The sequence below is a fragment of the Stomoxys calcitrans genome, chromosome 1, assembly GCF_963082655.1.
Source record: "Stomoxys calcitrans chromosome 1, idStoCalc2.1, whole genome shotgun sequence".
Classification (NCBI taxonomy): domain Eukaryota; kingdom Metazoa; phylum Arthropoda; class Insecta; order Diptera; family Muscidae; genus Stomoxys; species Stomoxys calcitrans.
Window position 1 is genome coordinate 24,680,928 of NC_081552.1, and position 27,862 is coordinate 24,708,789.

The following is a 27,862-nucleotide window of genomic DNA, read 5'->3' on the forward strand; positions in this document are numbered from 1 at the left end:
ATTCATTTCCATTTTTTGTAAATTCGCTTTGTGCCTAAGTCAATCGCCGCCCCAACCAAAAAAGCTCATAACGCCGTCACGGCGAACCGGCAACGACTTTGTTTTCTTTATCACATTTATTTTTATTTTGACGTAAGTAGAGTTAGTGCTTGTGTTTAGAATCAATTTAATCAGTTTTCTAGTGAACGCACAATAATTTTGTTAAATAGTTTGTCATAGTTTGCATGTAATATACACAATAATTTTATAAAAACTTATACACAAACCGGAAAATCATTTAAAAACGTTGTAAATAAAACTGAAAGCCATCAAAAGCGAATAAGTGTGTATGTGTGTCAAAAAACTGCAGTGGTTCTCGGGTCAAGGTTTAATAAAAGAAAGCAAAACGATAAGCAACATTAAAAAATCAATTGAGAAATATTGCCGCCTTAAATAAATTAGTTTACAATGTATACGGTGTGGCAAAAAATACAAAATTCAGTTTTGCAAAATTTAACTGCAACTTATTTTCGAGGTTTGTGTTGAAATGCCATAATCCCCCACCATTACCACCACCCGCAGTGCTGTTTCACAACCGTTTATTGTTGTTGTTTTTGTGTTTGTTTAAATACCGTCTGCCTTCCTATCTATCTAACTGGTCCAGCAAAATAAATAAAAACAACAATAACGGTATTAAACAGGTGGTGTTGGTTTGGTGGGGTTTTTCGGGGGCCGGTATATGAATACATAAGTGTGTGTGTGAGTATGTGTTTGGTGCTGGAATTTGTTTGTCTCCTCGTGATGTGCAGTAATAGTGTTTCAAGCAGCCAAAAATTTGTAAATATTCACATTTTTGTCAAAAACATAAACAAGAACTTTTGGAAGGCTATCTTTTAATTGTTTAACTATACATTTTATATGTTATTGACAATATGTTTGGTTGTTTGTTTATTAAATCATAAGATATAAACGATATGGCAACCTTTTTATTTAGATTCCACAGAAGAGGCTAGTATTGTGTTCTCTCTCTCTCTCTTTGTCAGCAATAGAGATGAGCAAAAAGATATGCATATGTGAGCGACAAGAAAATGATACCTTCAGTGATGGGAAACAATTTGTAGATTAAAGGTTGGTATGGTACTATGTTCGCTTTTCTTATTTTCAAAAAATAAAAATCTTTAATGAAAATGGCTGTTTTTGTTTTTTAAATTTTAGTTTTTTCTAACATTATTTTCAATTACATCTTTAAGCAAGAACCGTTGCAATAATAATTAGCTTATAATTGCTACGATAAGTAAACATAGTACCAACTTTTATCAAATGCTACACTGCAAAAAATTTTGTCCCAATTTTAAAGATTCGATCCAAAGATTAGCAAACTTAATTTAAGAATCAGTTTTCAAACTTTATAAGAGAACATTTCCTTTTGTGAAAAATATTTCCTTTTTATTAAGGATTTTTATTTTAAATCCTTAACTTTGCGTCTTTTAAATATTGACAAAAATCTAAAATGAAGATCAAAATATCGTTGAAAGTCTGGACAAGATAACAGTGAACCGTAGTTAAAGATGCAAAATAGTCTCAGAAATAATAGCGTATTTAAATGTTTTTTTTTAGGTTTAAGTGCTAAGTGTAAGAAAAGAATTTTTCAAAAATTAATAATTGGACAGTCATCTATGAAGTAAAATAAAAAACAATCAGCGTTCGAAATTTGAAACGGATGGTCATGTTCCCTAGTACATAGGAAATTAAATTTAGAGATAACATCTTTATTTTACAATTTTGATTCTTTGGCTCGTTTCATTGCTAAAATCGTGCAAACAAGGAAAAAACTTTAAAGTCAAATATTTTTTCAGTGCACTAACTAAATTTCCATGAACAATCCACTGAAGAACAGGGAAAAGTTCTCCGATATCAAGAGTGCAAATTTGGGCTTAGTGTTTTTTTGAGATAAAGACTACGAATAGGTACACAAAAAAAGTGTCACGAAATTTATGTGTAAAATGTTATTGAAAATTTTATCTTTTTCAATTAAACAATGACGGCCTAGACCATTAACTTTTTTCTTTTTGACACTCGATTCGTTCGCCAATTCATTGAAAACAGCTGATTTTATAGAGGAAAACAGCTGTTTTCACTGAATTGGCAAACGAATCGAGTGACAAAAAGATAAACAATATTTGTGGTCTAGGCAGTTGGTCCTTTCAAGCATTTTTTAATGGAATCAGAAACTTTTTTAGACCCAACAGCACTGTTATGTTTGTCCGTTTTTGAAAAAGTCTCAATCTTATTAATTATCGAATATGCATATTAATAACAACGGCTTCTTTATCGTCGAACTAATTATAAAATATTCTCGATTACTGTTTTTCTAATGGGTCATACTTCCCAAATGTACCCATTCCCATGTACTTCATAAAGTTTCTGCTTCTCCTCTCTTTCTTGTAAAATTCTAAGAAGTGATCACGAACCAAACATAATCCTTAAATTCGAGTTCCAGAAGTTTTACATATGTTGCATCGAAATCGATGGTGCGCCCTAAACAGCACGTTTTTTGTACCCATCACCATAGGATGGGGGTATATCTAGTCATTCCGTTTGTAACACCTCGAAGTTTTCATCTTAGCCCCCATAAGGTACATATTCTTGATTGTATCGACGTTCTGAGTCGATCAAGCATTGTCCTTCCGTCCGCCGGTCTATCGAAATCACGAAGTGGTCGAACACGTAAAGCTAGCCGCTTGAAATTTTGCACATGTACTTGGTATTGAAGTAGGTCGCTGGGGATTGCAAATGGGCCATATCGGTTCAGATTTAGATGTTGCTCCCATATAAACCGATCTCCTGATTTGACTTCTTGAGCACCTGGAAGCCGCAATTTTTTCCCGATTTGTACATTGTGTTCTGTTATGACTTTCAACATCTGTGCCGCCTACGGTCCAAATCGGTCTATAACCTGGTATATCTCCCATATAAACTGATCTCCCGATTTGTCTTCTTGATCTGTTACAAGCCACAATTTTTTTCCGATTTGGCTGAAACGTTGCATGTGGTGTTCTGGCGAGACTTTCAACAACTGTGTGTAGTACGGTCTAAATCGGTAAATAACCTGATATAGCTCCCATATGAACCGATCTCCCAAATTGACTTCTTGAGCTCTTACAAACCGCAAATTTTCTCCGATTTGGGTGAAATTTTGGAGAAAGTGTTCTGTTATGACCTACAACTACTTTGCCAAATTCGGTTTAAATCGGTCTAAAACCTTATATAGCTCCCATATAAACCGATCTCCCAATTTGACATATTTAGCTCCTGGAAGCCGCATTTTTTGTCGAATTTAGCTTGCACATCGTGTTTACCCTTTGAGCGGATTTTCTCGCTTAGTTTGTATGGATAAAAAATTTGCAGAAAGTGTTTTGTTATGACTTCCAACTACTTTGCCAAATTCGGTCCAAATCCGTCTAAAAATAAACAAGTGAAAGCGTGCTAAGTTCGGCCGGGCCGAATCTTATATACCCTCCACCATGGATCGCATTTGTCGAGTTCTTTTCCCGGCATCTCTTCTTAGGCAAAAACTAGAGGCTCAAGAAGTCAAGATCCCAGATCGGTTTATATGGCAGCTAAATCAGGTTATGAACCGACTTGTACTTTATTTGACATAGTTGTTGAAAGTAACAATAAAAAACGTCTTGCGAAATTTCAGCCAAATCGGATAAGAATTGCGCCCTTTAGAAGCCCAAGAAGTCAAGTCCCCAGATCTGTTTATATGACAGCTATATCAGGTTATGATCCGATTTGAACCATATTTGGCACAGTTGTTGGATATCATAACAAAATACTACGTGCCAAAATTCATTCAAATTGGATAGGAATTGCGCCCTCTAGAGGCTCAAGAAGTCAAGACCCAAGATCGGTTTACATGACGGCTATATAAGGTTATGGACCGATTTGAACCATACTTAGCAAAGTTTTTGGATATCATAACAAAATACGTCGTGCAAAATTTCATCCCAATCGGATAAGAATTGCTCACTCTAGAGGCTCAAGAAGTCAAGACCCCAGATCGGTTTATATGGCAGCTATATCAGGTTATGAACCGATTTGAACCATACTTTGCACAATTGTTCGATATAATAACGAAACACGTCGTGCAAAATTTCATTCCAATCGGATAAGAATTGCGCACTCTAGAGGCTCAAGAAGTCAAGACCCCAGATCGGTTTATATGGCAGCTATACCAGATTACGAACCGATTTGAACCATACTTGGCACACTTGTTGGATATCATAGCAAAACACGTCGTGCAAAATTTCATTGCAATCGGATAAGAATTGCGCACTCTAGAGGCTCAAGAAGTCAAGACCCCAGATCGGTTTATATGGCAGCTATATCAGGTTATGAACCGATTTGAACCATACTTTGCACAATTGTTCGATATAATAACGAAACACGTCGTGCAAAATTTCATTGCAGTCGGATAAGAATTGCGCACTCTAGAGGCTCAAGAAGTCAAGACCCAAGATCGGTTTATATGGCAGCTATATCAGGTTATGAACCGATTTGAACCATAATTGGCACAATTGTTCGATATAATAACGAAACACGTCGTGCAAAATTTCATTGCAATCGGATAAGAATTGCGCACTCTAGAGGCTCAAGAAGTCAAGACCCAAGATCGGTTTATATGGCAGCTATATCAGGTTATGAACCGATTTGAACCATACTTTGCACAATTGTTCGATATAATAACGAAACACGTCGTGCAAAATTTCATTGCAATCGGATAAGAATTGCGCACTCTAGAGGCTCAAGAAGTCAAGACCCAAGATCGGTTTATATGGCAGCTATATCAGGTTATGAACCGATTTGAACCATACTTTGCACAATTGTTCGATATAATAACGAAACACGTCGTGCAAAATTTCATTGCAATCGGATAAGAATTGCGCACTCTAGAGGCTCCAGAAGTCAAGACCCAAGATCGGTTTATATGGCAGCTATATCAGGTTATGAACCGATTTGAACCATACTTTGCACAATTGTTCGATATAATAACGAAACACGTCGTGCAAAATTTCATTGCAATCGGATAAGAATTGCGCACTCTAGAGGCTCAAGAAGTCAAGACCCAAGATCGGTTTATATGGCAGCTATATCAGGTTATGGACCGATTTGAACCATAATTGGCACACTTGTTGGATATCATAGCAAAAACCCGTCGTGCAAAATTTCATCCCAATCGGATAAGAATTGCGCACTCTAGAGGCTCCAGAAGTCAAGACCCAAGATCGGTTTATATGGCAGCTATGTCAAAACATGGACCGATATGGCCCATTTACAATACCAACCGACCTACACTAATAAGAAGTATTTGTGCAAAATTTCAAGCGGCCAGCTTTACTCCTTCGGAAGTAAGCTTGCTTTCGACAGACAGACGGACGGACGGACAGACGGACAGACGGACGGACATGGCTAGATCGACATAAAATTTCACGACGATCAAGAATATATATACTTTATAGGGTCTCAGACGAATATTTCGAGTAGTTACAATTAGAATGACGAAATTAGTATACACCCCATCTTATGGTGAAGGGTATAAAAATAAAATCACATACATATATGAACTCCGTGAAACGTGTATTTAAAATTAAAATGACTTCTTGTTTGCTTTGTTGATATTTGATTATTTTGGATGTGTGCCAGTACTTCCATCGTTTAAAATACAAAGCATTTAGAGGGAAGAGTGTTTTATTTATCCATAAGCTAGTCAATCTGCTAGACTGGTAAATAAAACGACACAATTATGTTTTTTTTTTTTTTTTTAAATATGAATCATTTTTCGGATAAACGAATTTTCATTCAAATAAAGTATTATAGAAAATTATGGAAAGTATTTCACGCGAGCAACTATATTTTTAAAAATTTGTGCACCACTGTTTGTTTTGTTTTTATGGAATTTATTTTTTAAGTTCACTGTGCTGATATTTTCCAACATTGGCAAATGAAGAGAGCAGTGGAATGGAAGCATAGTGTTGCCAGACATTGATTACGGCAGTGGTGGTACCATAGTGACCATTTTGTAGAGGGGTTGAGTCTGTGCTAACCACTATTGGATTGTATTAAAATATCCAGTTGTCGTACAGATGGCGCTCAATTTTTGAATTGTGCATTAGCAGGGACTATTATAAAAATCGGAAATTATTGCTATTAAGTTTACCAAGTGGAAACTAGTAAGGAAGGGGAAAAGTCGGGCGGTGCCGACTGTATAATACCCTACACCTACCCTATAAATACAATGTGGGAGCTATATCCAATTCTGAACCAATTTTGATGGACCTCGGCGGATGTTTTCAGATGGGTTATTATTAAACTTCGAGCAAATATGTTCAAACTGTAATAACTACGGTTGACAAATGACAACATTATTGCAAATTACCCAAAATTTGACGAACATATATATATGGGAGCTATATCTAATTCTGAACCGAATTCGAGCAAACTTCTCAGATATTGTGGTAGTTGTCCAGGAAAGCGTTGTGCAAAATGTTGGCAAGATTGGTCACTTGATGCGCTTGCAGTGGCTCTTGGAGTGACAATCGGGCGATATGCATATATGACAGCTATATCTAAATCTGGTCCGATTTCTAAGAAATTCACTAGTAATGTCGAGAGTCATAAGAAAATTCTTTCTGCCAAATTTCGAGAGAATCCACATAACAAATGGGCACTTTCGATTTAGCAATTAGCTAAATCGAAAGTGATTATGAGTCGATCGATATACTTATCAATGGGTTTATTTCTCTTCCTCCTGGGTGTTACAAACCTGTACCACAGTAGTGGTGCAGGGTATAAAAACTTATAAATCTTCCTTGGTTAGAAAATATATTCATGTTAGATCTTGTGGCAGTATCGCATGTAAATTGTCTAGTTCACTATATTATCCAGTTAATGATGTCATACTAAAATTTAGATATTAAATTATATTTGATATATATATTTTTATAACTGTATTTCAGCTCAAAAACTACGTAAAGTCGGTTTCAACGGAATGCATACGTAAGTCGATTATGATTTTTATGACAAAATTTCTATATTTTTTTTTGATTTTATAGAAAATTTTGACAGCAAATTATAGAAATAAAAATATTTTATGTCAACAAGTTATAAGCCAAAATTTTAACCGTTTAATTTCTTGAAAGCAATTTATTTGTATTGAAAATTTATATTTATTTTATTTGTATTGAAAATTTATAAAAGATGTTTTATTTCCTGTAGAAAATTTTGTTCAAACTTGATTTCTATGGAAACATTTTTGCAAACCTTATTTCTGACTGTTTGCGCTCTTTTAGTTTGATCTTTCGTGATCTTCGGAGCATATTTCACCTCAAAATCATTTAAATTCAATAAATGAGTACGGTGTCGAGTATGCTTTTGTACAGAAATAAGACCCCTAGTCCTCCCAAGCGCGGTAAGAGAGCACAAAGACTTATTTTCCACTATACCGACACAAACTAATTATCAATGCTTAGAACAACAAAACACAGCAACATTGGCAAACTCTTATTATACCCTACACAACCCATTGATAAGTATACCGATCGACTCAGAATCACTTTCTGATTCGATTTAGCTATGTCCGTCTGTCTGTCTGTCCATGTTAATTTGTGTACAAACTACAGGTCACAATTTTCATCCGATCGTCTTCAAATTTAGTACAAGCTTGTTTTTCGGCCTAGAGACGAAGCCTATTGAAATGGGAAATCGCTTCAGCTTTGAATATAGCTCCCATCCATGTTCGTCCGATTTGCAGTAATAATGTAACAAAATGGTCAATTATTAACCGAAACTTGGTAGGAAGGATTTTCTCTTGATTCTCGACATTACTGGTGAATTTCGTAGAAATCGGCCCAGATTTAGATATAGCTGCCATATATATATATCGCCCGATTTTCACTTCATGGACAACTGCGAGCACATTTATAGACCAATCTTGCCAAAATTTTGCACAACGCTTTCCCCGACGACTACCACAATATCTGAGTTTGCTCGAAAACGGTTTAGATTAAGATTTAGCTCCCATATATATGTTCGTCAGATTTTGAGTAATTTGCAATAATGTTGTCATTTGTCAACTATAGTTGTTACAAATTGAACATACTTGCTCCAAATTTGATATGGATTGTTTAATAACCCATCTCAAAAAAAAAATCCGCCGAGGTCCATCAAAAGTATAGCTCCCACATTATATTTATAGGCTAGGTGTAGGGTATTATACAGTCGGCAACGGCCGACTTTTGGTTTTTTTTTATGGAAAATAAGTCTTTTTGCTCTCCTACTACGCCTGGGAGGGCTAGAGGATTTATTGAGACCTGTTTCAGAACAAAAGCATGCTCTACACCGCACTCAATAGTCGGAGGGTATGTACACAATCCTAATCAATTTGACAAAGGTGTTGACGAAGATATATACACGGCGTATCAGAAATCGCGATCCACCATGCCAGTCAAAGTGTTTTTGACAACAGCAAACTCTTGTCTTTTCTATGCTATTCTTTAAATAGAAAGCCTTGAATTTAAATGACCATGAGCTGGAATATGCTCGAAAAAACTTTTTCCTATCTAAAAAATGTTGTTAAAATCTTTTTTGTTAAAAAAAAAAATATCACCATTTTATTTGTATAGACATATATTTGTCATTTTTTATGGAGTATATTAGCAATTTTTTTCTTAAATTTATTTCCAAAGAAAATTTCGTCAGAAGAATATATATATTGTATTTTATGGGTTGCCCAAAAAGTAATTGCGGTTTTTTCATATAGTCGGCGTTGACAATTTTTTTCACAGCTTGTGACTCTGTAATTGCATTCTTTCTTCTGTCAGTCATCAGCTGTTACTTTTAGCTTGCTTTAGAAAAAAAGTGTAAAAAAAGTATATATGATTAAAGTTCATTCTAAGTTTTATTAAAAATGCATTTACTTTCTTTTAAAAAATCCGCAATTACTTTTTGGGCAAACCAATAGAATACAATTGTGCCCTTAAACAAAATTTATTTTGTATAAATTTTTAGCAGAATCCATGGTGGTGGGTTCCCAAGATTCGGCCCGGTCGAACTTACCTCGCATTTACTTGTTTAATTTCAGATCTGTGGAAGATTTAAAAATGACCAATATGAAGGTCAAAATATTGCCTGCATTACAGGATAATTACATGTATTTGGTAAGTAGATGTTTGAAATTATTTACACTATTGGATGTTATTATACCCACCACCGAAGGATGGGGGTATATTCATTTTGTCATTCCGTTTGCAACACATCGAAATATCCATTTCCGACCCTATAAAGTATATATATTCTTGATCAGCGTAAAAATCTAAGACGATCTAGACATGTCCGTCCGTCTGTCTGTTGAAATCACGCTACAGTCTTTAAAAATAGAGATATTGAGCTGAAATTTTGCACAGATTCTTTTTTTTGTCCATAAGCAGGTTAAGTTCGAAGATGGGCTATATCGGACTATATCTTGATATAGCCCCCATATAGACCGATCCGCCGATTTAGGGTCTTAGGCCCATAAAAGCCACATTTATTATCCGTTTTTGTTGAAATTTAGGACAGTGAGTTGTGTTAGGCCCTTCGACATCCTTTGTCAATTTGGCCCAGATCGGTTCAGATTTGGATATAGCTGCCATATAGACCGATCCTCCGATTTAGGGTCTAAGGCCCATAAAAGCCACATTTATTATCCGATTTCACTGAAATTTGGGACAGTGAGTTGTCTTAGGCCCTTTGACATGTTTCTTTAATTTGGTCCAGATCGGTTCAGATTTGGTTATAGCTGCCACATAGACCGATCCTCCGGTTTAGGGTCTTAGGCCCACAAAAGCCACATTTATTATCCGATTTTGATGAAATTCGGGGCAGTGAATTGAGTAAGGCCCATCGACATCCTTCGTTAATTTGGCTCAGATCGGTCCAGATTTGGATATAGCTGCCATATAGATCGATCCTCCGATTTATGGTGTAAGGCCCATAATGGCCACATTCATTATCCGATTTTGCTGAAATTTGGGACAGTGAGATGTGTTAGGCCCTTTGACATATTTCTTCAATTTGGTCCAGATTGGTTCAAATTTGGATATAGCTGCCATATAGACCGATTTCTTGATTTATGGTTTTGGGCCCATAAAATGCTCATTTATTGCCCGATGTTTGGATTAGTGAGTTAAGTTAAGCCTCTTGACATACTTCTGCAATATCGCACAGATCGGTCCAGATTTGGATATAGCTGCCATATAGACCGATATCTAGGTCTTAGGTTTTGGGGCCATAAAAGACGCATTTATTGTCCGATGTCGCTGAAATTTGAGACAGTGAGTTTGGTTAGGCTCTTCGACGTCCTTCTTCAAGTTTGCCCAGATCGGTCCAGATTTGAATATAGCTGCCATATAGACCGATCTCTGGATTTAAGGTTTAGGGCCCATAAAAGAGGCATTTATTGTCCGATTTCGCCGAAATTTGGGACAGTGCTTAGTGTTCGGCTCTTCGACATGTTTATGCAACTTGGCCCAAATCGGTCCAGATTTGGATATAGCTGCCATGTAAGCCGATATCTCGATTTAAAGTCTTGGCCCCATAAAAGGCGCATTTATAATCCGATTTCACTGAAATTTGACACAGTGACTTATGTTCGGCTTTTCGAAATCCGTGTCGTATATAGTTCAGATCGGTATGAGGTATATGAGTATAAGGTATGAAATTTGCACCAAATTTTGATGAAAGGTGGTTTTCATATATACCCGAGGTGGTGGGTATCCAAAGTTCGGCCCGGCCGAACTTAACGCCTTTTTACTTGTTTTTTTTCATGTCGAAATCACAATAGAGTTTAATCGAATGAAGATGCGTATCTCTTGGGAACTTTGCACAGATATTTCTTAACTGTGCAGGTGATTGCAAAATGCAAATATTTCTATTAACAATCCATTGAGGAAAAGGGGCAATCTTTTCACATGTCAATGAGTGCTGTCCGATTCAAGTTTTAGCTCCATGATAAGGGGCCTCCTTTTTATAGTGAAGTCCGAAAGGCGTTCCGTTGTGCGACACCTCCTTGGAGAAAAGTTTTTACATGGCATGGTACCTCACAATTAAATTACTATATAAAAATCGTGTTTTGCTTTTCATTTGCATATACCATATCATGAAAATGCATTCCGTTGCAATATTGATACATAAATTAATAACTATGAGCTCCACACAGGCTGTAACATTGAGCTCCGATTTGTGTGGTATCCATCGTTAATACGGTTAGCTGAAAGCTACCGGGCGCTTAAAGCTACCGGGCGCTTAAAGCTTCCAGGCGTGACCACAGTTTGCGAATAGTGGAAAGCTTCGTTTTTATGCGGAGCAGCTGCAAATGCGGCAGCCAGCGATTTCGAAAGGAAAGTCTCTACGAGGGGTCAGGTGGCACGGGCTATTAATTAAATACAGAGTGCAAATGATACTCAAGATCACAATGCGAGTTATTGGCACCTTCAAATAATCAAAGGCCAACATCAGCGTCTATTCCATGGTTAGGGGAGGCTGGAGGCGAGCGTCGGATCTTGGAGCAAGTGACTCGCGACAACGAGGGGTACATGTGCGATCCCACAAAAGCCATGCGGTTGCGGCGCTGGGCCAATAACTCGCCCCCGAAAAATTTTTGGAATCACTATGAGAAACAACGGAATAGTAAAAACGGACCACCCTAACGTCGACGACCCACGCAAACGCAAAAAAGGAGCACGATTTGCGCACCTATGGAAAAAACCGCGAAATCCGTATTTGGGTACTGCAAGCCTCCCTCAAGAAACTCATGGTGCGACCTAGAGCGTCGAAGTGCTACTGAAGCCAAAAATGCGCAATACGGAGCAACCCTGCAATCAGTAGCAATGCTCCAGATAAAGCATAGGTATCGGGAGAAGAAAAACGTCCATTCCATAGAAGGAAAAAGGACATGGAAAGACGTGAGTGTGAGCGAATTGAGATATACAGGAGTAAGAATAAAATGCGGAAATTCTACCAAAGAATCAAACATCAAACCGATGGCTTTGGAAATCTGGTAACTGATACAGATAGTGTGCTGAGGATATGGGAAGAACATTGGCGACGCAGAACTAATCCCTAATGATAGAAAATGAGGTCCAAGTAGCTGTGACCCGACCGAAGAACAACATCGCAACAGGAGCCGACGGGTTGCCCGTTGAACTATTTAAGACCTGTGGCGACAAGCTGATATGCGTATCAGCTTGTCTGCGCGATCTGGCAAGAAGAACGCATACCCGATGATTGTACGATGTCCCACACATAAGAAAGGAGTGAAAACGAAATGAGCCAACGACAAAGGAATAACTCCCCTCTCCATCGCATACAAGATACTCTCGAACGTACAATGTGAAAGATTAAAACCTAATATCAATGAGATATTTGGGCCCTACCAATGAGATTTTAAACCTGTTAAATGCACCATAGATCAGATATTCACACTGCGCCACACCCTGAAAAAGATCCGAGAAGGACAAAACCACACCTACCATCTCTTTGTTGACTACGAAGCCGCTTTTGATAGCCCTATTTTTTCGAAGGCATTTCAAGCATGTCTGAAATGCAAAATTAATAAGACTGCAGGACGACATCTGCTGATACACGTTCCTCAGTAAGAATAGGAAGAATCTCTCCCAACCATTCAATACCAAACGAGTTTTCAGGCAAGAAGACGGCTTATCGTGTGATCTCTTTCATATCCTGCTGGAGTAGATTATACGAGATGCAAATGTGTATAGACATGGCTCACTACTCACAAGACAACACATGCTACTCACCTATGCCGACGTCATCGAGGTCACTGGAAGTAGTAACTGCAGCCTTTGAAAGAATCGAAAGAGAGTCAGTGATGTCAGGGTCAGTAGATGAAGATAAAACGAAATGGATGGTAACAACGCCCAAAACGCCTTGTACAATTGATCAGATAAAAACAAGTAAATAGGCGTTAAGTTCGACCGGGCCGAACTTTGGATACCCACCACCTCGGGTATATATGTAAACCACCTTTCATCAAAATTCGGTGAAAATTTCATACCTTATACTCATGTACCTCATACCGATCTGAACTATATACGACACGGATGTCGAAAAGCCGAACATAAGTCACTGTGTCAAATTTCAGTGAAATCGGATTATAAATGCGCCTTTTATGGGGCCAAGACATTAAATCGAGATATCGGTCTACATGGCAGCTATATCCAAATCTGGACCGATTTGGGCCAAGTTGCATAAACATGTCGAATGCCTAACACTAAGCACTGTCCCAAATTTCGGCGAAATTGGACAATAAATGCCTGTTTTATGGGCCCTAAACCTTAAATCGTGAGATCGGTCTATATGGCAGCTATATCCAAATCTGAACCGATCTGGGCCAAATTGCAGAAATATGTCAAAGGGCCTAACACAACTCACTGTCCCGAATTTCATCAAAATCGGATAATAAATGTGGCTTTTGTGGGCCTAAGACCCTAAACCGGAGGATCGGTCTATATGGCAGCTATATCCAAATCTGAACCGATCTGGGCGAATTTAACGAAGGAAGTCGAAAGGCCTAAGACAATTCACTGTCCCAGATTTCAGCAAAATCGAATAATAAATGTGGCTTTTATGGGCCTTAGACCCTAAATCGGAGGATCGGTCTTTGTGGCAGCTATATCCAAATCTAGACCGATCTGAGCCAAATTGACGAAGGATGTCGAAGGGCCTAACACAACTCACTGTCGAAAATTTAAACAAAATCGGATAATAAATGTGGCTTTTATGGGCCTAGGACCCTAAATCGGCGGATCGGTCTATATGGGGGCTATATCAAGATATAGTCCGATATAGCCCATCTTCGAACTTAACCTGCTTATGGACAAAAAAAGAATCTGTGCAAAGTTTCAGCTCAATATCTCTATTTTTAAAGACTGTAGCGTGATTTCAACAAACAGACAGACAGACGGACGGACATGTCTAGATCGTCTTAGATTTTTACGCTGATCAAGAATATATATAAAGGGTGATTTTTTTGAGGTTAGGATTTTCATGCATTAGTATTTGACAGATCACGTGGGATTTCAGACATGGTGTCAAAGAGAAAGATGCTCAGTATGCTTTGACATTTCATCATGAATAGACTTACTAACGAGCAACGCTTGCAAATCATTGAATTTTATTACCAAAATCAGTGTTCGGTTCGAAATGTGTTCATTCACCGTAACGTTGCGTCCAACAGCATCTTTGAAACAATAAGGTCCAATGATTCCACCAGCGTACAGACCACACCAAACAGTGCATTTTTCGGGATGCATGGGCAGTTCTTGAACGGCTTCTGGTTGCTCTTCACTCCAAATGCGGCAATTTTGCTTATTTACGTAGCCATTCAACCAGAAATGAGCCTCATCGCTGAACAAAATTTCTCAAAATTTGAACACATTTCGAACCGAACACTGATTTTGGTAATAAAATTCAATGATTTGCAAGCGTTGCTCGTTAGTCTTTCAAAAGTTGAAATTTTTTAATTATTATTTTTAATTAAATATCAGCAGACTAAATTTTCCGAGTGTGTATTCTTGATATTAAGTTAGGCTGAAAGGAGGGTGCAGTTATTAATCCATCACCATGCCACTATGGGCATACACCTAAGCCAGTAATCGGCTTGTTGTGCGCTCTAAATTTTAAAAAAAGTAACCTCGAAAAAGAAATTCCAAGTTAGGAATTCCGTGCTACTTACAAAAAAAAAAAAAAAAAATCCATGCCACGCCCCTTAGTTGGTTCATGCCTGGTATTGTGTTCCTACCTAAGTGCTGGTATCGGTTAGTCGCGAAAACCGGGCAGAGCCAAAGAAAATTCTCCAACGTCTCATCAACTTCCCCGCAAGCCCTAAACATGCTATCACTTGTCGCACAGATTTTACATAAGTGAGCTCGTAGTCCTATGTGTACCGTTATGATACCGAGAGCTATACTGACCTCCTTCTTACTTCCTTTCAGTAATAGCCTCGTCTTCTCACGATCTGGGTCTCCCCATAGGATTTTCGCCATCCTTTTCGCTTGTCCACACTCCCTCAACTCGGACTGCGTCGATCCGAAAGGCTTAGGGTTAACCAAGTTTACTGACGGCAGTTCTCTGGCCTTCACCGCCAAATCGTCTGCCCTTTCATTCCCCCTTACTCCGTTATAACATGGCACCCAAACGATGCAGATTTTGCCATCCTCAGAGAAGGCGTTAATCTCCTTCTTACATTCCAAGACTGTTCGTTATCTCACCGTCCAGGTTAATGCGCATATGGAAATTTTACTGTCCGTATAGATGTTCACACTCGACGTCCTCGCGTTAGCATCACACCAACTCACGCATTCCGTGATCGCCCGAATCTCCACCTGCAGGACCGTACTATGGTCAGGCAGTCTAAAATATATCTCAGTCCCTGGGTTCTCAATGTAGACCCCCAAGCCCACTGTGTCCTCTAGCTTTGATCCATCCGTGCAACATGATCTTCTAGGTGGCAATACTAGGGGTCCGTCAGTCCAAGACTGTACATCTGCGTTAAATGTTCTCTGAACCTGTTGTATGGTTCTTATGTTACTCTTCTCCATCGCTGTCCACCAAACTACTGAGGCGTTAGTAAGTATTGGCCTAATCACGTTCCTGTAGAGCCTGTGGACTATCCTCGGATTCAGGCCCCATTTCAAGCCTACGGCCCTTCTACATAGTGCCCAACATCTGTGAGCCGTCCCGTTCACTACGTTCCTCAATATGACACATCCAATTCAGTTTCCTGACCAAGATCGCACCGAAGTATTTGACCTCGTCAGATATTGAACTCGTCTTATTAAGGAAACGTGGTGCGTTAAATTGGCCCACCTTCGTCTTCCTTGTGAACAGGCATATTTCAGTCTTCTCTGGGTTAACATTGAGACCTCTAGGTCTAGCCAAGTCATATGCCATATGCAAGAACATTTCGGTCCTTCTGCATAGCTGGTTCGGATCCTTACCCCGGAAAAGTATTAAAACATCGTCTGCGTAGCAGACGTGTTGAAGTCCCTCCTCAGTCAGCATCCGTAATAGGTCATTTATGGTGGTCACCCATAGGAATGGCGATAAATTGCCCCCCTGTGGCGTGCATTGAGCCACTTTCTCCCTTATATTTATGTCATGGGACACACAATTTATCCACCTGTTCCTTAGCACATGCTTTATCCAGTCTCTAAGGAACGGGTCCACCTGGTACTGGTCTAAGGATTGAATCGGCACACCGATTCTTCACATTTATGGATCTACTTATTTGGTTTACAATTCGCTGACTGCTGTTTGCTGATACGTTTACAAGACGCGTAAACGTATCAGCGTTCTCAGATAAGACTGACTCGTGTTGCGTCGTGCCATTGCCTTATGTACCTCTTGTCGGCCACATCGATGTTAAGAGAATATCCAATCTGGTATCTTCGCGATAAGGCATGCGCATTTCTGCTTTCAGACACACTAACGATCATAGAGTATTTGAAGAACTCAATTCTTCGTTTAAAAATACAGCATTGTATGAGACAATTGAGAACTGAGTAAAACAGATAACAAGAGAATGCATAAAATGAGCCCTTCAGCAAATAAAAAGATTGATTCGGATTTCAGAGAGTGCACGTTGTATAATGCATGTATTCAGGTACATTTTGCTACAGATAGAGTATTACTTTTCTTTTTATACCCTCCACCATAAGATGGGGGGTATACTAATTTCGTCATTCTGTTTGTAACTACTCGAAATATTCGTCTGAGACCCCATAAAGTATATATATTCTTGATCGTCGCGACATTTTATGTCGATCTAGCCATGTCCGTCCGTCTGTCCGTCCGTCCGTCCGTCCGTCCGTCCGTCCGTCCGTCCGTCCGTCCGTCCGTCCGTCCGTCCGTCCGTCCGTCTGTCTGTCGAAAGCACGCTAACTTCCGAAGGAGTAAAGCTAGCCGCTTGAAATTTTGCACAAATACTTCTTATTAGTGTAGGTCGGTTGGTATTGTAAATGGGCCATATCGGTCCATGTTTTAATATAGCTGCCATATAAACCGATCTTGGGTCTTGACTTCTTGAGCCTGTAGAGTGCGCAATTCTTATCCGATTGGAATGAAATTTCGCATGACGTGTTTTGCTATGATATCCAACAACTGTGCCAAGTATGGTTCAAATCGGTCCATAACCTGATATAGCTGCCATATTAACCGATCTGGGGTCTTGACTTCTTGAGCCTCTAGAGTGCGCAATTCTTATCCGATTGAAATGAAATTTTGCACGACGCGTTTTCTTAATATATCCAACAACAGTGCTCAGTATGGTTCAAATCGGTCCATAACCTGATATAGCTACCATATAAACCGATCTTGGGTCTTGACTTCTTGAGCCTCTAGAGGGCACAATTCTTATCCGATTTGAATGAATTTTTGCACGAAGTATTTCGTTATGATATCCAACAACTGTGCAAAGTATGGTTCAAATCGGTTCATAACCTGATATAGCTGTCATATAAACAGATCTGGGGATTTGATTTCTTGAGCTTCTAGAGGGCGCAATTCCTATCCGATTTGGCTGAAATTTTGCATGACGTATTTTATTTTTACTTTCAACAACTGTGTCAAATAGGGTTCAAATCGGTTCATAACCTGATATAACTGCCATATAAACCGATCTGGGATCTTGACTTCTTGACCCCTAGAGGTCGCAATTATTATCCGATATGCCTGAAATTTTGTACGATGGATCCTCTCATGACCATCAACATACGTGTTTATTATGGTCTGAATCGGTCTATTGCCTGATACAGCTCCCATATAAATCAATCTCTCTATTTTACTTTTTGAGCGCCTAAAGAGCGCAATTCTTATCCGAATGGGCTGACATTTTACACAGGCCTCCAACATGTAATTTAATTGTGGTCCGAACCGGACCATATCTTGATATCGCTCTAATAGCAGAGCAAATCTCTTCTTTTATCCTTTTTTTGCCTAAGAAGAGATGCCGGGAAAAGAACTCGACAAATGCGATCCATGGTGGAGGGTATATAAGATTCGGCCCGGCCGAACTTAGCACGCTTTTACTTGTTGTGTGCTTTCGTAGTAGACAAAAGAATAGGCAAACACACACACTCACACGCCTAGTTTTTATACCCACCACCGAAGGATGGGGGTACATTCATTTTGTCATTCCGTTTGCAACACATCGAAATATCCATTTCCGACCCTATAAAGAATATATATTCTTGATCAGCGTAAAAATCTAAGACCATCTAGCCATGTCCGTCCGTCTGTCTGTTGAAATCACGCTACAGTCTTTAAAAATAGAGATATTGAGCTGAAATTTTGCACAGATTCTTTTTTTGTTCATAAGAAGGTTAAGTTCGAAGATGGGCTATATCGGACTATATCTTGATATAGCCCCCATATAGACCGATCTGCCGATTTAGGGTCCTAGGCCCATAAAAGCCACATTTATTATCCGATTTTGTTGAAATTTGGGACAGTGAGTCGTGTTAGGCCCTTCGACATCCTTTGTCAATTTGGCTCAGATCGGTCCAGATTTGGATATAGCTGCCATATAGACCGTCCTCCGATTTAGGGTCTAAGGCCCATAAAAGCCACATTTATTATCCGATTTCACTGAAATTTTGGATAGTGAGTTGTCTTAGGCCCTTTGACATGTTTCTTTAATTTGGTCCAGATCGGTTCAGATTTGGATATAGCTGCCATATAGACCGATTCTCCGATTTAGGGTCTAAGGCCCATAAAAGCCACATTTATTATCCGATTTCACTGAAATTTGGGACAGTGAGTTGTCTTAGGCCCTTTGACATGTTTCTTTAATTTGGTCCAGATCGGTTCAGATTTGGATATAGCTGCCCTATAGACCGATCCTCCGGTTTAGGGTCTTAGGCCCACAAAGCCACATTTATTATCCGATTTTGATGAAATTCAGGACAGTGAATTGGGTAAGGCCCATCGACATCCTTCGCTAAATTGGCCCAGATCGGTTCAGATTTGGATATAGCTGCCATATAGACCGATCCTCCGGTTTAGGGTCTTAGGCCCACAAAAGCCACATTTATTATCCGATTTTGATGAAATTTGGGACAGTGAATTGTGTAAGGCCCATCGACAACCTTCGTTAATTTGGCTCAGATCAGTCCAGATTTGGATATAGCTGCCATATATATCGATCCTCCGATTTATGGTGTAAGGCTCATAATAGCCACATTCATTATCCGATTTTGCTGAAATTTAGGACAGTGAGTTGTGTTAGGCCCTCTGACATATTTCTTCAATTTGGTCCAGATCGGTTCAAATTTGGATATAGCTGCCATATATACCGATTTCTTGATTTATGGTTTTGGGCCCATAAAATGCTCATTTATTGCCCGATGTTGCCGACATTTGGAACAGTGAGTTAAGTTAAGCCCCTTGACATACTTCTGCAATATCGCACAGATCGGTCCAGATTTGGATATAGCTGCCATATAGACCGATATCTAGGTTTTAAGTTTTGAGGCCATAAAAGACGCATTTATTGTCCGATGTCGCTGAAATTTGAGACAGTGAGTTTGGTTAGGCTCTTCGACGTCCTTCTTCAAGTTTGCCCAGATCGGTCCAGATTTGAATATAGCTGCCATATAGACCGATCTCTGGATTTAAGGTTTAGGGCCCATAAAAGAGGCATTTATTGTCCGATTTCGCCGAAATTTGGGACAGTGCTTAGTGTTCGGCTCTTCGACATGTTTATGCAACTTGGCCCAAATCGGTCCAGATTTGGATATAGCTGCCATGTAGACCGATATCTTCATTTAAAGTCTTGGCCCCATAAAAGGCGCATTTATAATCCGATTTCACTGAAATTTGCCACAGTGACTTATGTTGGGCTTTTCGACATCCGTGTCGTATATAGTTCAGATCGGTATGAGGTATATGAGTATAAGGTATGAAATTTTCACCGAATTTTGATGAAAGGTGGTTTACATATGTACCCTACCCGAGGTGGTGGGTATCCAAACGCCTTTTTACTTGTTTTATATGAGAAAACAAACAGTTTGCAAACGATTTGTGTGATCCGTTTATATTTTGAAAATGACAGCCGATGTATTCGAGATTAAAATACTCCCAAGCGCTGAATGGTGGTTGTTTTTCAAGATTATCTACTCAACAGCTACTTGTTCGTTTTACTCCATCTTCGGTGTCTCGTCTCGCTCTTCACTAGTCTTGAAATACAACATCATGTGGGTTCAGTGTTCACGAGCTCAGTAAAAACAGTCACCCATGAATGGTTTTGTGCACACATACAGTGTAAACAACTTCGTGTTGCTTCGTTCGTTGCATGGGGTGGGGTTAAACAAAACAGAAATAATTATGAATAAAAGAATGACAACAAAGAACCCTAGAAACAATGTGTGATGACGTAAACTCGTTACAATTTTAAATAATGGAAATTAAACAAAATTTCGGGATTGGACAACCCTTGTGTTCCAATTTGCCTACTGGCAGCGCTATCGTAAAGCTTGACATATTTGAGGTTATACGTGCTCAGAACGTTTTGACATACGGGCGCTATTTGTGTTGTTTACAGTCACTTTAAAGATTCATCTCGCCCAAAAAATTTAATTACATCGTGAACCTTTTCGTGCGATTATTTGTATACCCTCCACCATACGTCTTCGTGAGCCTCCAGGCGGCGCAATTCTAGTCCGATTTAACTGAAATTTTGCACGTGGTGTTTTGGTATTACTTCCAACAACTGTGCTAAGTATGGTTCAAATCGATACATAGCCTGATATAGCCGCCATTTAAACCGATCTTGGGTCTTGACTTCTTCAGCTTTTACAGGGCGCAATTCTTATCCGATTTGGCTGTAATTTTGCACGTGGTGTTTTGGTGTCACTTCTAACCACTGTGCTATTTATGGTTTGAATCGGTTAATAACCTGGTATAGCTGTCACATAAACCGATCTTGGATCTTGACTTCTTGAGCCGCTAGAGGGCGCAATTCTCATCCGATTTGGCTGAAATTTTGCATGGGGTGTTTTGGTATTTCTTCCAACAACTGTGCAGAGTATGGCGCAAATGGGTGTATAACCTAATATAGCTGTCTTATAAACCGATCTGGGATATTTACTTCTTCAGCCTTTAGAGGGCGCAGGCTGAAATTTTTTACAACGGCTTTTCTCATGACCTTCAACATACAGGGTGGCTGATGAATATTGCTACAATGATGAATATTGCTACATTTTTTTTTCGGTGTATGGAATACATTTTTCTTTTATTCATGTTAAATTAAATTATTAAATTAATTATTAAATTATTATTAATTAAATTAATTAATTAATTAATTAAATTAATTATTAAATTATTATTATTAAATAGAAAAAAAGTTATTACATTTTTTTTTGGTAGCGGCTTTCATCAGCCACCCTGTACATGTAAAATGTGGTCTGAATCGATCTATAGCTTGATACAGCTCCCATATAAACCGATCTTCCGATTTTGCTTCTTAAGCCCCTACAAGGCGCAATTATTATCCAAATAGACAGAAATATTACACAATGACTTCTACAATGTTTAGCATTCAATTCATTTATGGTCCGAAACGGACTATAACTTGATATAGCTCCAATAGCCTAACAGTTCTTATTCATTATTTTTTGTTAGCCTAAAAAGAGATGCCGCGCAAAAAACTCGACAAATGCTATCCATGGTTAATCCTTACGACGTGGATTAACTCAACAACAGTGTCTCGGTAAACTTAATTCAGTTTTTGGCGATGAAGCTCCATCAAAGATCAGTGTTTATCGATGGTATGGTGAATTCATCCGAGTTCGTAGTTCACACAAGACGAATTTCGTGAGGGTGGTCCAAAATCAGTTGTTGTTCCAAAAGCCATTGATGCTGTGCGCCAACTGATATTGTTAAATCGTCATGTGACCTATCGTGAGATTGAGACAACCTTAGGCATTAGTGGGACCAGCATACATTCAATATTGCATGAACATTTGACCGTCAACAAATTTTGTTAGCGTTGGATCCCACACAATTTGTCAATCGCTTAAAAAAGGCTCGTGTCGAAAGAAATGCTCCAAAAATACGAAACAACTGCATTTTGGAGCACTTAAAACATCGATTTGATGAGTCATTCGCCGTATAGTCCTGACTTGGCACCGAAAGATTTCTTTTTATTATCGTACGTAAAAAACAAGTAAAAAGGCGTTAAGTTCGGCCGGGCCGAACTTTGGATACCCACCACCTCGGCTATATATGTAAACCACCTTTCGTCAAAATCCGGTGCAAAACTCAAAACTTATGTCCCATAGCAGAAATATGTGGAGGGGCTTAACTTAACTCTTTGTCCCAAATTTCGGACACATCGGACAATAAATGCGCTTTTTATGGGCCCAAAACTTAAAACCGAGAGATCGGTCTATATGGCAGCTATATCCAAATCTGGACCGATCAGTGCGATAATGCAGAAGTATGTCAAGGGGCTTAACTTAACTCACTGTCCCAAATTTCGGCGACATCGGACAATAAATGCGTGTTTTATGGGCCTAAGACCCCAAATCGGAGGATCGGTCTATATGGCAGCTATATCTAAATCTGAACCGATCTGAGCCAAATTCACAGAGGACGTCGGAGGGCCTATGACAACGCACTGTCCCAAATTTCAGCAAAATCGGATAATATATGTAGCTTTTATGGGCATATAACCCTAAATCGGAGGATCGGTCTATATGGCAGCTATATCCAAATCTAGACCGATCTGAGCCAAATTGACGGAGGATATCGAGTGGCCTAACACAACTCACTGTCTCAAATCATAGGAAAATCGGCTAATAAATGTGGCTTTTATAGGCCTAAGACCCTAAATTTGAGGATCGGTCTATATGGCAGCTATATCCAAATCTGAACCGATCTGAGCCATATTGACGGAGGATGTCGAGTGGCCTAACACAACTCCCTGTCCCAAATTTCAGCAAAATCGGAAAATAAATGTGGCTTTTATGGGCCTAAGACCCCAAATCGGAGGATCGGTCTATATGGCAGCTATATCCAAATCTAGACCGATCTGAGCCAAATTGACGGAGGATATCAAAGGGCCCAACACAACTCACTGTCCCAAATTTCAGCAAAATCGGATAATAAATGTGGCTTTTATGGGCCTAAGACCCTAAATCGGAGAATCGGTCTATATGGCAGCTATATCCAAATCTAGACCGATCTGAGCCAAATTGACGGAGGACATCGAAGGGCCTAACACAACTCACTGTCCCAAATTTCAGCAAAATCGGATAATAAATGTGGCTTTTATGGGCCTAAGACCCTAAATCGGCCGATCGGTCTATATGGGGGCTATATATATCTTGTATAGTCCGATATAGCCCATCTTCGAACTTAACCTGCTTATGGACAAAAAAAGAATCTGTGCAAAGTTTCAGCTTAATATCTCAATTTTAAAAGGCTGTAGCGTGATTTCAACAGACAGACGGACAGCCGGACGGACATGCCTAGATCGTCTTAGATTTTTACGCTGATCAAGAATATATATACTTTATAGGGTCGGAAATGGATATTTCGATGTGTTGCAAATGGAATGACAAAATGAATATACCCCCATCCTTCGGTGGTGGCTATAATAAAATGAGAGGTCAACGTTTTTCGACACCTACAGAGGCGGTTGATGCGTTCAGAATGCACGTTTTGGAGAAATCTGCTCCGAAAATTGGTTCAAACGCATGCAAAAGTGTATAAATTTTAATGGGGAATGTTTTGAAGAACAATAAAGCGATTTTCGATGATTAATATTTGTTATACCCTTCACCATAGGATGGGGGTATACTAATTTCGTCATTCCGTATGTACTTATTTACTTTAATTGGCTATGACAGAATATTTGTTCCACTAGCCGAACGTAGAATAGCGTTCCAAGCGCCTCGATCTTCTGCGCTCATTCTAAAATCTCTGACACCAAGTTTCGAGGTGTCTCCCACCCCTTGATCTTTCCATCGGGCTTTTGGTCTTCCCAGTTTGAGTGTATCACCGTGTTTGCCTTCAAAAGACTTCTTTGCTGGAGCTTCTTCATCCATCCTGACCACATGACCTAGCCATCGCAGCCGTTGTATTTTGATGTGTGTAACTATGCTATCGTCGTCATACAGCTCGTGGTTCATATGTCGCCTATATTCTCCATTAACGCAAACTGGTCCATATATATTTAACGAAGAATCTTTCTCTCAAATACTCCAAGCACTGCCTCATCTTCTTTCACAAGTCCCATGCTTCAGAACCATATAACAGCACTGGTCCATATATATTTTACGAAGAACCTTTTCTCAAATACTCCAAGCACTGTCTCATCTGCTTTCACAAGTCCCATGCTTCAGAACCATATAACAGCACGGGTAGTATCATTGTCTTGTATAGTGTAATCTTCGTCTGTCGAGAGGTGGCCTTGTTTCTAAACTGCTTACTTAGTCCAAAGTAGCATCTGTTTGCCAGTATTATTCTTCGCTTAATCTCAAAACTGGTATCATTCGTTTCGGTTAAGGCGGTGCCGAGGTAGATAAAATTAATAACTGTCTCAAAGTTGTGGTTCCCAACTTTCTCCATTTTCTTTATCTGCTCGGTTGTGCAAGGCTTTTTGGGAGTTGATACCATCCATTTCGTCTTATTTTACTGCCAGACCCATTTTAACTGTCTCTCTTTCGATTCTTTCAAAGGTGTTGTTACGAGACCCCATGAAGTATATATATTCTTGATCGTCATAAAATTTTAAGTCGATCTAGCCATGTCCGTCCGTCTGTCGAAAGCACGCTAACTTTCGAAGGAGTGAAGCTAGGCGCCTGAAATTTTGCACTAATACTTCTTATTAGTGAAGGTCGGTTGGGATTGTAAATGGGCGAAATCGGTCCATATTTTGATATAGCTGCCATATAAACCGATCTTGGGTCTTCACTTCTTAAGCTTCTATAGGGCGCAATTCTATCCGATTTGGCTGAAAATTTTCACGTGGTGTTTCGGTATCACATCCGACAACTGTGCCAGGTACGGTCTAAATCGGTTCATAACCTGACATAGCTGCCAAATAAACCGACCTTGGGTCTTAACTTCTAGAGCTTCTAGAGGGCGCAATTCTTATCCGATTTGTCTGAAATTTAGCACGAAGTGTTCTGGTATGACCTTCAACATTTGTGCCAAATATAGTTTATATCATTTCATAACCTGATATAGCCGCCATATAAACCGATCTCCTGAATAGACTTCTTGAGCCTCTAGAGAGCACAATTCTTATACGATTTGGCCGAAATTTGGCATGATGTATCTTATTTCGGCTTCCGAAAAATCAAAATCAATCTATATCCTGATAATAGCCGCCATATAAACCGATCTCCCGAATAGACTTCTTAGGCTTCTACAGGGCGAAATTCTTATCCAATATGGGTGAAAATTTACATATGTCGTTTTGGTATGACTTCCAACAACTGTTCTAAGTATGGTCTAAATCGGTATATAACCTGATATAGCTGCCATATAAACCGATCTCCAAGTTTGACTTTTTGAGCCTCTGGAGGGGGCAATTATTACTCGATTTGCCTGAAATTTTGGAGGTGGTGTTTTTCTATGACTGGTGTTTTTCTATTCGAAAAAGTCATTTAAAGAATTTGACAAATGCGATCCATGATGGAGGGTATAAAAGATTCGGCCCGGACGAACTTAGCACGCTTTTACTTGTTTTTGTGTTCTCTAATCCCGAAATATAAAAGGCAACCCTCGTAAAAGCCAATTGTAACCATGCTTTAAAGGGTGATTTTTAAGCTATTATCTTTTTAGCAACACTGGTTTGAACAGTTCACGCACGTTTCGTGTGTTTCACTGTCAAACATCTTCAGTTTGGTCTATAATTTAACCATGAATCGTCTTACAAATTTTATTATCAAAATGCGTGCTCTGTTAAGAAAGTTCATCGCACGCTTCTTCTTCTTTAGCGACGAAGCTCACTTTTTGGCTCAATGGGTACGTAAATAAGCATAATTGTCGATTTTGGGGTGAATATCAGCCAGAAGCATTGCAAGAGCTACCAATGCATCCAGAAAAGTCCACAGTTTGCTGCGGTTTATGGGCTGGTGGCATCATTGGACCGTACTTTTTCTTCAAAAATGATGCGAATGCGTTACGTTACTGTGAATGGTGAGCGCTACCGTGAGATGATATCCAATTTTGTTGTGCCCAAAATGCAAGAGCTTGCAAGTGCATGTCTTGTGATTTGAACAGACGGTGCCACATGCCACATGCCACACAGCACACGAAACAATGGACTTATTGAGAGGCGAGTTCGGTGAACATTTTATTTCACGTTCGGGACGGGTCAATAGGCCACCTAGATCGTGCGATTTAACGCCTTTAGACTATTTTGTGTGGGGCTACGTTGAAGCTCATGTCTATACAGACAAGCCCCGCTTCAATTGACGCATTGGAAGAAACATTGAAGCATTTATTCATGAGATACCGGCCGAAATGTTGGAAAGAGAATGCCAAATTGGATGGGATGGACCATTCGAGGCGCAGTCACGGTCAACATTTGCATGAAATAATCTGAATTTTAAATGTTTTTTTTTTAAATCATCTAAAATAAAATATTTTCCCTAATGTATCGGACATTTTATCTCCCCATTTCTTCCAGATTGTTTGTGATGTCACCAAAGAAGCTGCCATTGTGGATCCCGTTGATCCTGAGTGTGTTCTTGCCGCTGTGAGTCAGGAAAATGTCAATTTAACTAAAATTCTAACCACGCATCATCATTGGGATCATGCTGGAGGCAATGAGAAACTTTTGAAGATGTGTCAAAAATCTCTACAAGTCTATGGCGGTGATGATCGTATTGGTGGCCTAAATTGCAAAGTCAAACAAGATGATACCCTGAAAATTGGTGATCTAAAAGTAACCTGCCTTTTTACTCCCTGTCACACAACGGGCCATATTTGCTATTATGTTGAGGCTCCGAATGGCGAGAGATGCGTGTTTACCGGTGATACTCTGTTTCAGGGTGGTTGTGGCCGCTTCTTTGAGGGTACCGCTGAGCAAATGTATACCGCACTCATAGAGAAGTTATCTGCTTTGCCTGATGATACCAAAGTTTTTTGCGGCCATGAATATACTCTGCAGAATATGTCCTACGCCCGTCATGTTGAGCCTAACAACGGTGATATATTGAAGAGAATTGAGTGGGCCAAATTGCGTCGTGCCACAAAATCGGCCACAGTGCCCTCAACCATTGCCGATGAGAAATCTTGGAATCCCTTTATGCGTGTGCATGAGGCCAGTGTACAAAAACATGCTCAACAATCGGAGCCCATACCTACCATGGCTAGTTTGCGCAAAGAGAAGGATAATTTTAAGGGTTAGTCACAAACAAATTCTTATCCGATTTGGGTATATGTTGTTTTTCGGATTAGTTACAAGTTTTGTTTTTGTTTGTCTGAAGAGAAGTTATTTTGTTGCTATCTCGTTTTCTTTTTCAAATTTACAATTGGCTTTTGATGTTTTATTAAACAACATTTTTAATTTCAGCTCATTTATAATTGTTATTGCTTTGAAAGCAAACGCCTAAGCCTTAAGTCTTAAATTGAAATTAAATGTAGACGCACATTTGGATTATTTTTCTTTTGAAATTTTGCTGACTATGTCTGTTTAGAAGTGATGAAATGAATTAACTTAAAATTATGATAAAATTCTTATATATTTGGCAAATTTTGCCTGGGATTATTCAGCAAAGAAATAAAAATGTTTTATTTGGTAATGGTA

The 27,862-nt window shown here is 39.2% G+C and overlaps 1 protein-coding gene across 11 annotated transcripts; it reads left to right on the plus strand.

Annotated features, from left to right (window-relative positions):
• The first annotated feature begins 106 nt into the window (after positions 1-106).
• LOC106093700 (hydroxyacylglutathione hydrolase, mitochondrial) lies at positions 107-27,862 on the plus strand. 11 transcript variants are annotated; one of them, XM_059360705.1, is made up of 6 exons: positions 144-514; positions 974-1,107; positions 6,999-7,038; positions 9,122-9,197; positions 26,741-27,458; positions 27,629-27,862. In XM_059360705.1, the coding sequence occupies exons 3-6, from the start codon at positions 7,031-7,033 to the stop codon at positions 27,637-27,639; spliced, it is 813 nt and encodes a 270-aa protein (XP_059216688.1). In that variant the 5' UTR covers positions 144-514; positions 974-1,107; positions 6,999-7,030; the 3' UTR covers positions 27,640-27,862. The 11 variants fall into 11 exon arrangements, with proteins under 11 accessions (XP_059216698.1, XP_059216691.1, XP_059216688.1 ...); XM_059360706.1 differs by having other exon boundaries at positions 144-326; XM_059360708.1 differs by lacking the exons at positions 144-514; positions 974-1,107 and adding an exon at positions 114-132.

Bases quoted from the DNA above. Each gene is read 5' to 3' on its own strand.
- LOC106093700 (XM_059360704.1), top strand. From the start codon at position 448: ATGTATACGGTGTGGCAAAAAATACAAAATTCAGTTTTGCAAAATTTA. The intron at 515-6,998 runs GTTTGTGTTGAA...ACTGTATTTCAG, and splicing joins AACTGCAACTTATTTTCGAG to CTCAAAAACTACGTAAAGTC. The intron at 7,039-9,121 runs GTAAGTCGATTA...GTTTAATTTCAG, and splicing joins GGTTTCAACGGAATGCATAC to ATCTGTGGAAGATTTAAAAA.